The sequence below is a fragment of the Oratosquilla oratoria genome, chromosome 1 (genome assembly GCF_046742065.1).
Source record: "Oratosquilla oratoria isolate Oo_2021 chromosome 1, ASM4674206v1, whole genome shotgun sequence".
Classification (NCBI taxonomy): Eukaryota; Metazoa; Arthropoda; class Malacostraca; order Stomatopoda; family Squillidae; genus Oratosquilla; species Oratosquilla oratoria.
The window spans coordinates 71,602,804-71,612,803 of NC_134777.1; the positions used below are offsets into that span (position 1 = coordinate 71,602,804).

At 46.5% G+C, this 10,000-nt stretch overlaps 1 protein-coding gene across 50 annotated transcripts in view; it reads left to right on the forward strand.

The window, feature by feature from the left end:
* Dscam1 (Down syndrome cell adhesion molecule 1) overlaps nt 1–10,000 on the forward strand; it is a 635,227-nt gene that overhangs the window by 447,459 nt on the left and 177,768 nt on the right. Inside the window, exon 7 of one of the 50 annotated variants that reach the window (XM_076206180.1) lies at nt 1,436–1,559. The exons of the other annotated variants lie outside the window; for them this stretch is intronic. Within the exon in view, the coding sequence (XP_076062295.1) occupies nt 1,436–1,559 (124 nt within the window). The remainder of the gene's footprint in view (nt 1–1,435; nt 1,560–10,000) is intronic. 50 annotated transcript variants of the gene reach the window in all.

A 10,000-nucleotide genomic window follows, 5' to 3' on the forward strand; every position in this document is an offset into this window, starting at 1 on the left:
GTGACGTCATCGAGATGCTTGCGCGCGTGCGCACACACACACACACACACACACACACACACACACACACACACACACACACACACACACACACACACACACACACACACACACACACACATGTATAGAAGATGAGCGAACACCTTCCATGACATTACTACCTTTGGATGCGGTTCTTCAGAACCCGTGGGTCACACTTTCCCGAAGCTTTCGTTGGAGGATCGGCTCGAACTGGCAGAAGCTTCTTCAGGAAGAACCGCCACTATGGTCTGTCGCGTCCAGGCGAACCCCGTTCCCTCCTTCAGGTAGAGTACCTCCCCAGACGCCCTCCTCCTGAAGGAGGATTCATTTCTTCGTTTTTGTTCACAGGTCGTCTCTGCTTAGGTGACTTGCAGTAATTAACCTTCTTGCATCTAGTTAGTCATTCATTCTAGTCTGTGAATAGCTAGGAATTTTCTAGTGATAGAGGAAGGGGTATATAACTTCTATGGGTTATATTTTTTAGGATTTTTTTTCTCTCTAGTACCACTTAGGTTCCTAACCTTCTCCACACTTTTACATCTCATAATGCGTCCCACTCCATGTAAAATCTCTTTTCATCATATCCACATTCAACATTAAAAGACATTGTTTACCACATTACACTTATATCCACATGTGAAACTTCCAACTGGTTAAGAAAATAAATTCGGAACCTAAAAATTTGAAAATCTAATAACATCACGCTCTGTCCTTCGTCGACGCCTCCTCCGGTATGTTCCTGCGTCAGATCCTGTGGGTCACAGCTTCGATAAGCTGTCTTCCAACGAGCGACACATTCTAGTGGACGTGCCCTTGGGTGACACAGCCACAATGATGTGCCGGGTACAGGCCTTCCCCGTCCCCTCCTTCAGGTACGCTAAGCCCCAGGGTCTTCCTTCTACGTGTTTACTTCTCCTTCGCCAGGAAGTCTTCAGGTAGTCTTCTTCAATTTTTTTTTTGCGAATTTCGAAGAACGACATGACGTCATAGGTTGTGTAAGTCCCGCCGACTTCGTAATGGAGATGCCGTTTACCCGTAAACAAAACACACGCGCACACACACGCACACACACTCACGCACATGTGCACACACACACACACACACACACACACACACACACACACACACACACACACACTGTGGTTGCTAGTGTAGTGGTTAGCTTTTCGGCCTCTCGCGCAGGAGGTCCGAGAACGTTCCTTTCCCATGACGTGAAATGCCTTCACTAATACTGCAAGCCGTCACATTCTCCCGTGAAAAAGGTGATAGTGTGTGTGTGTGTGTTTGTAAGGTCACATTACCCCATAGATCAGTGCACATGCACACTGAACTTCTATCTGGAAGGGTAAGAGCTGTGATCCGATACCAAATTGTTTACTTTCTTTGTTTCTTGGCCGTCCTTGCGCCCCTGCAGAGCCTGTGGGTCACACTTTCCCGAAGCTGTCGATCAAGGAGAAGCACGACATGGCCGAAACTTCGTCAGGAGGGACTGCTACTCTGGTGTGTCGCGTCCAGGCGAATCCCGTTCCCTCCTTCAGGTAGTTCCTCGAGTGTTGTTCCTTGGCAGCCCTCCTTCAGGTAAAGGCGTGTCCAGGGTGGGGTGTGCTCCTTACTTTTACCTCTTGTGTCATTTTGTTTTCTTCCTCTCATCCTTGTTCTTTTTCTTTTTTCTTTCGTTTTCTTTTTTCGTCTTCCTCATCCTCTTCTTATTCATCTTTTTATCTTCTTTTTTCTTCTTTTTCTCTCTTTTCTCCTGTTTCGTCTTTCTCTTCTTCTTCCTCTTCTTATTCGTATTCTTCATCTTCTCTTTCTTCTCTTTATTCTCTCTTTTCTTCTTCTTCTCCTTCTTCTTCTCCTTCTCCTTCTTCCTTATCTGCTTCTTCTTCTTTTACTTTTTCTTCTCCTTCCTCTTTTTCTTCTTCTTCTTCTTCTTCTTCTTCATCTCCTTCCTCCCCTCCTTTTTCCCTCTCCTTCTTTACTTCCTTCTTCCTCTCTTCTTCTTCTTTTTCTTCTTCTTCATCTCCTTCCTCCCCTCCTTTTCCCTCTCCTTCTTTACTTCCTTCTTTCCCTCTTTCTTCTTTTTCTTCATCTCCCTTTTTTGACACGTCTTTATGCTTGGAAAGAGTCGCGTCGTTAAAAATTCATGTTAAACTGAAGTTATTCAGACGAGTGAAAACCGAACTGGAGGAAGGGGGAGGGACGGAAGAGGATGAGGAAGGTAGGGAGTAGGGGGAAGGGAGGGGATGTTGGTGGAGGGGGTGAGAGCGTCCTTTTGTGTGGGTGTTCACTGTATAAACAAAAGAAGCTGTTGTTGTGAAGGTACGTGTTTTAAGCCTCTCTCTCTCTCTCACACACAAACACACACACGGTGGCGTGGTTGGTAGAGTCCCTGACTATCACTACGGCGGTCCGGGTTCGAATCCTGCCCAGGGCTGAAATAATTTCAGTATCGCTGCGCTTCGAGTCGTTACTCCAACTCTCGTGGGCGGGGAGTTGGTGTGTGTGCGTGTAAGGTCACGGCATTACCCATGGATCGGTCATACGAGCTCTGAGCTCTCTTCCGGGAGGGAAATAGCTGTCGGTCACGAGTCCAACACGCATCCCAAAGACCAAGGTGAATCACACACACACACACACACACACACACACACACACACACACACACACACACACACACACACACACACACACACATACACATATACACATATTCTTTCTCGCAGTCTTCTTGCTGGTGTCTTTATTAAGACCTGACCCAACTTGACCCGTCCCTTAGAACCCGTGGGTCACACTTTCCCAAAGCTATCGATGGATGAACGGCACGCCATGGCGGAGTCTTCGTCAGGAGGGACGGCCACTATGGTCTGCCGCGTCCAGGGAAACCCCGTCCCCTCCTTCAGGTAGAGTGGTAGCCTCGCAGAGGACGTCCTTCCCGTTCCCTTCTTCAGGTAGAGTTGCAGCCTTCCAGAATACTTCCTTCCCATTACCTCCTTCAGGTAGAGTGGTGGCCTCCCAGAGGATATCCCTTTCGCTCCTTCTGCAGGTTAAACTTTGGAGTTCCAGCTCTTCCGCCTTTAGGCAGTTCCTGTGCCAAGTTACATAAGGACATAAGAATGAAGGAGACTGCAAGAGACCATAAGGCCTACACTAGGCAGGTCCGTATCCATCACCACCTGTCATCCCCATCCATAAAGTTGTCTAATCGTTTCTTAAAACAACTGATAGTTTCAGCGCTTACTACATGGTTACTAAGTTTATTCCATTCGTCAACCACCCTATTAGTAAACCAATTCTTACCTATTTCCTTTTTAAATCTAAATTTGTCCAGTTTCTAACCATTACTGCGAGTCCTGCCCTGTTGTTTTAATATGGTGACCTTGTTTGCATCACCCTTGTTAAAGCCTTTGATCCACTTGAACACCTCTATTAGATCACCCCGCACAGTTAAGGTGCCTAAGCCTCTCTTCGTAAGGCATATTTCTGAGTCCATGTATCATTTTGGTCATTCTTCTCTGTACTGACTCTAGTGAATTGATGTCCATTCTGTAGGACGGAGACCAAAACTGTACCACATAGTCAAGGATGGGTGTAACTATCGCTAGAGTTTAATAATTACCTCTGTACTTCTATTCGTTACCGTCCTAGCAATGAAAACTAATGCTCTGGTAGCTTTATTCCTGGCGCTAATGCACTGTTTCCTGGTTTTAAGGCCCGGACACACTAGAACTCCGAAGTCTCGCACTCAAATATGTATATATATATATATATATATATATATATATATATATATATATATATATATATATATATATATATAAGAACATGTTGAGGAACATTAGGAAGTGTCTCCTTTGCATCACTCCATCTGCCTCCATCCTCCATCTCTCCATCGCCACCATCTCTCACTCACTCCACCCCACCCCTCCCTTTCTGTCCTCCTTCCCCCTCCATCTTGTTGGTGACCCTTGATGTCATCGTGAGCTCCCCCACCTCAGGGTCTTTGAGAAGAACCTGTAAACTTTCGTTATTGACTCAGTGTTTTTTGGAGGTTTTGTTTGGAAAGAACGAAATTAATTAAATTAAAATCAAGTCGAAGTTATTCGAGCGTGAGTGGGTGGTAGGGGAGGGAGAGAAGGAGACAGGGATAGAAGGAGACAGGGAGGGAGGAAAGTAGAAAGGGAGAGTGAGGAATATTGGGATTATGTAACTTTTGTGAGGCTTTCTCGTGGACTAGATGAACTTGCAAAGAGAGGCTTGATTTAGTTTCTTACTCGACGAAGATCGTAGAACTCCAACTTCGACAGCGCCTAGGTTAGATGGTTCCTTGCACTTAACATGTCTCCAGATCTTCGCTGAGGACACTTCGACAGTTTTACACATTTCCAACACCGTAAATCAACTCCTTTGACTGTCAGTTTCTCATTCAATGCTCAGAGGTCCCCTATTTGCTGAATAAAATGAAATGGCCTCAGCCAGAATAAAAATGTTATTTGGGACACCTGAGGTTGATGGGTTAATGGAGTCTTCGGAGTTCCGTTTTTTTTCTTTTCTTTTCTTTTTCTTTTCTTTTTTCTTTTTAAACGTCGTTTTCTTCTTCCGTCCTCCTGATTGGCTGGGCGGGTCTTCGCCACCCGTGACGTCACGCTACGTCATGTCGCGTCGTCCTTAGAGCCCCAAAGCCACGCTGCCCCCGGGCTCTCCTTCACGGAGAAGCACAAGGCGTTCGCGGCGGAGGAAGGCGGCACGGCCACCCTCATGTGCACTGCGCAGGCGCACCCGGTGCCCTCCTACAGGTAGTGAAATTTTCCACAAAGTCAACAGTTCCTCCAAGGAACCTTGGATACAATAGTTGGCAATATTGTATTGATTACTTGATGAAATGCGTGTGTGGGCTTGTATTGTTATTATTATTATTATTATTATTATTATTATTATTACTGTTATTATTGTCATTATTATTATTGTCATTATTATTATTATTATTATTATTATTATTATTATTATTATTATCATCATTATTATTATCTTCATTGTTATTGCTGCTGCGATGGGTATGTTTTTTATATATACGTGGTGTATTTTTGTGTATGTTTTTTTTTGCGTCCTTGTGAATTATGTCGATTTTTTCATTTATTAGTTTATATATTTAATTATTTATTCATTTATTAATTTTTACACTTGTGCTAAAACACAGTGCTTCAGGGGCTTTAGTGGGGGGGGGGCAATGCCACAAGCACTGGATCTGTGAGGGGCAAGGTATCGGGGGTGGGGGGCAAAAGTAGATCACACAAACGGGGCAACACTTTTCGACAGATTTTTTTTTTTTTTCCCCTTTTTGCGTCTGACACTCAACCCTATGGGGAACCTCCTCCTTCCTGTTCCTCTTCCTTCTCTCTTCTTCCTCCGCCTCCTTCTTTTCCTCTTCCTCTTCCTTCTTTCTCCTCTTCCTCATGCTCCTCCTCTTCCTCATGCTCCTCCTTCTTTTCCTCCCCATCTTCCTCATGCTCCTCCTCCTTTTCCTCCTTCCCATTTTCCTCGTCCTCTACCTCCTCCATCTCCTTTTCCTCCTCCATCTCCTTTTCCTCCTCCACCTCCTCTTCCTCCTCCTCTACCTCCTCCTCCTCCTCCTCCTCCTCCTCTTCCTCCGCACACAGAACCCGTCGGACACACCTTCCCCATGCTGTCCCTGGTCGAGAGGCTTCTGGTGGCTGAAGCCTCCGCCGGGAGGGACGCCACTCTTCTTTGTCGTGTCCAGGCCCACCCGGTCCCAGCCTTCAGGTACGGACACCTCGTAGTGCGTTCTTCGCCGACACCGCCTTCAGGTACCATGTCTCTGGGTCCGTGGGATGTTCGTCCTCCGTCTGCAGGAGTCGTAGAGGCATAGGTCATCTTCGTGCGTCCTTCAGGAGTATCCCTTGGTCGCATATTTTATGGATTTTATTCTTGTCGATGCCAGACGATTTTATTCAGGTTAGGGGCCGGGGGCGGGGCGGGGCGGTGGACGTTACATTAGAAAAAGGGGTTACTAAGTACGAAACTTGGTGTTTTTGGATATTTGAAATAATAATAATATACTCGTACAAAGGGGATGTGAGACTGAGAGCTGAGAATGAGCACTGTATGTTAATGTGTGTCTGTGTGTGTTTATGTGTGTCTATGTGTGTGTGTGTGTGCGCGCGTCTTTATACTTGTGAACTCCAGTTCCCAGACACCACACTGCCCATGTTACACAAACCACTCAACCTTGCGGTTGACTCGTCTTCCTTTGTCGATCTCGAAGAGCCGATGGGTCACGTGGCCCCTCGACTCTCCGTCGCCGAGAAACTCGTTGCCTCTGGAGGGGTCGAAGGCGGCACGGCCACCCTCCTCTGTAGGGCGCAGTCAAACCCCGCCCCATCCTACAGGTAGGTGCTCGTTAGTCTCGAGGCCTCTGAAGGGGTCGAAGGTGGCACGGCCACCCTCCTCTGTAGGGCGCATTCGAACACCCTGCCCTTCTACAGGTAGGTCCTCCTTAGTCCGTTCTCGGTAAGTTCGAAGGTCGAGGCCCTTTGCATCTGTAAGGGGACTCCAGCAGCAGGTGAGGACCTTTGTAGGTGTCCTACGGGAAGAAGGTACGTGATGCTACATAGTATTTGTTTATGTGTTTTGTCTGAAGGAAGAGGAACCTGTTTGATGATACGTTCCGGAAGGTCTTCTCCTGAAGTAGTTGTGGTCGAAGAGAGTGAAGGGCTCCAGAGGTCTTCCGCACCTGAATAAAATCACCTGGCGGTAGCCAGAGAAGAATGTTAAGGGGTAAATCCACCTCATACGGGTTAGGTATAAAGCTATGAACCAGTAGATAGGTAGATAGGCTGGACCCTGTTGTCGTAAGTGTCCGATCTTATCTTTTTGACACACTCACACATATACTTACACACACACACACACACACACACACACACACACACACACACACACACACACACACACACACACACACACACACACACACACACACACACGCTCGCGCACGCGCACTTGCATGTACAGTACACTTTTTGTTCTTTTTCGTCAATCTCCTCCTCTCCCGCATTCTTTCTCCTTCTCTCCCCTCTTTCGTTTCTTACTCCTTCACCTCTTTCCCTTCTTCCTTCTTTGTCTTTTTTCACAATATTCTGGTGCTTCTCCTCCTCTTTCTCTTCTTCCTCCTTCTTCTCCTCCTCCTCTTCTTCTTCTTCCTCCTTGGAATTCGTCCTCCTTGTTCCTTTCTTCCTTCTCCGCCTTTGCTTCACATCCACCCCCTCCTCCTCCTCCCCCTCCACCTTGGATCTCGTCTTTGACTACTCCACCTCCGTCGCCAGAGCCCTTGGGCCACGGGGCACCTCGCCTGCCTGCGGGCGAGCGTGTGGACGCATCGGAGGCGCAGCAAGGAGAGACGGCAACCCTCAGCTGTACTGCGCAGGCGCACCCCGTCCCTCGCTACCGGTACGTGTGTGCGTAGGGTGCCCGCTTCTCCCTGTTATGGTAATGCCTGGGACAGCTTCTCCTTGTTCCGGTAATGTCCAGGACAGCTTCTTCCGGTTCCGGTAATGTTTAGGACAGCTCTTCCCGATACCGGTAATATCTGGGACAGCTCCCGGTTCTGGTAATTTCAGGGACAGCTTCTCCCGATATCGTTAATTTTCGAGACAGCTCCCGGTACCGATAATGTCCGGGACAGCTTCTCCCGGTACCGGTAATATCCGGAAATCGGGAATCCATAGGCAGGTCTTTTGATGGGAAGGTGTGTACTTCTGGATGGCTATTGAGTTTTTGGGGATGTATGAGTACGATCTGTCCTGACATTTGGCGTCCGGGAGTGTTTCGGGTTGTTCTGGTGAAGCAGGGAACTAGAAGAGACCATTTGGTCCGTGGGTTGGCGTCAGGTGATTTTATTCAGCTGAAGAATGTACAGGAGTCTTAGTCATGGTCTTGATTTATCTTGACGGAATAAAATAATTTTGGTGTCAGCCAGCACAGAATATGTAAAGACCGCCATCAATTCTTCAAGAGATGTTGAAAGAAAAAAAATCGATCTCACCTCACCGTTTTCGAAATTCAGTCTATAAGAAACTTCAAGTTTTTGAAATTCAGTCCTAAGAAATTTCGAGAATTTTAAGAGGTTTCGAAAGAACGTCAGCGATTTCAGGCAGAACGTTGACAATCTATAACGGAAAGCCAACGACCACTGGCTGAACGGGAACGTGAAGTGACGTACGGCATATTAATATATTGGTGTAAATGGCGGCTCTCGACTTCTCCACCTCCACCGGGAAGCGAAGAACTCACAGGGGGAAGACCACGACCTCGGAAGAGCTTGAGACACTTTTTCATGACACACATCCAACACCGTGCCAACAGATCCTCGAACCTCGGTTCGGCCCTCCCGTCGGGATGGGGAAGCCCTTACGCTGGCCCGGACGACTCCGAAGGGCACGACAGCCTCCCTAAGTTGCAATGTCCAGGCCTCACCAGTCCCTTCCTTCAGGTAACTCATGATCTTCCGAATACGGGCATGCGCGCGTGCGTGCACACACACACACGCACACACACACACACACACGCACACACACACACGCACACACACACACACACACACACACACACACACACACACACACACACACACACACACACACGCACGCACACACTCATGTTCCTGTCATAAAACTTGTCATATAAACGTCACTGTCGTAAAAGACAGTGACTTGAAGTACTTATTTTAACTGACTCCGTTTAATTTTACCAAGAGTTGATATTCTAGGCACGAAAAGAATATGACAAAAATTATTTTATTTATTTAAGTTTATGGTATTTACATTTATTGCAACGAGTATTAATAAAAGATGTACACTAATAAGATTTACAAATAAAATTTAAGTTAAAAGCGGATTAAAGATTCAAGTGCTAAACAACTTAAACCAAACAGAATAAAGCCCTGTTTATGATAAAAAGTCCGGTCACCAAGCGAACAAACAACAAAGCCCCAAAAAAGTTGACACGTCCAACACTTAAAATGGGAAAAATATTTACCTTAACTTAAGGTAAGCGGCAGCTCCTCAGGGAGAAAAAAATAATAATAATAAAAAAAGCCTCGGATGGACTCTGAGCTGCCTTTACATAGTAACCGAGCACGAGGGTTGCCAAAAACCGCTAGGGCATGGGACTGGCAACCTAATGGTTCTAGTTAAGACACAAACACACATAATCCTTATTTACTAACCTTAGACCTATCCAAAGCCCATTACAATACTTCTGGGTCTCACACCTTAACCTAAAACATCAAGTAAAACAATAATAAATATGTATAGACTGTGATACGGCAGTCCCCTCGGATTGCCGGAGGAACCAAAATACTTTAATTTCTGGTCAGGGAAACAAAGCGCATTGGCCCTGAAATAAATAGACCTGGAGGTGCGTATAAAGACAGGCCTCCTTGAATCCACACCGTACTCAAAAATACATACTAAAAACAAAATAGAAAATCTAAACTTCTGCACGACTGTGATAACAGCATAGCCCACAGTCGAAGGAAACAACGCTTAACCCTTATAGGCTGGGTGTAACCTGATCCCCTAAAAAGGTTTTGGTAGTAGTCGAGTTCCCAGGCCGACGCCCACATAAACAACGCGTGACCAGCCAAAATCTCAGTAAAGCGGAGACAAGGGTATTGACATACACAGACCAGAAAGACTGGACACTCCAAAGTACATTTTGAGTGTGGGCACGGCGAGAAAAATGTATATAAATGGTGAAACGTGAAAACTTGCCAACACACACACACACACACACACACACACACACACACACACACACACACACACACACACACACACACACACACACACACACACACACACGAACACACACGAACACACACAGGTTGAAACGTCTTGATGTGAACCAATGACAGGTCTTGATTATCTTAGAAAGCTCAGAGGAGGGACTCTCTCTCTCTCTC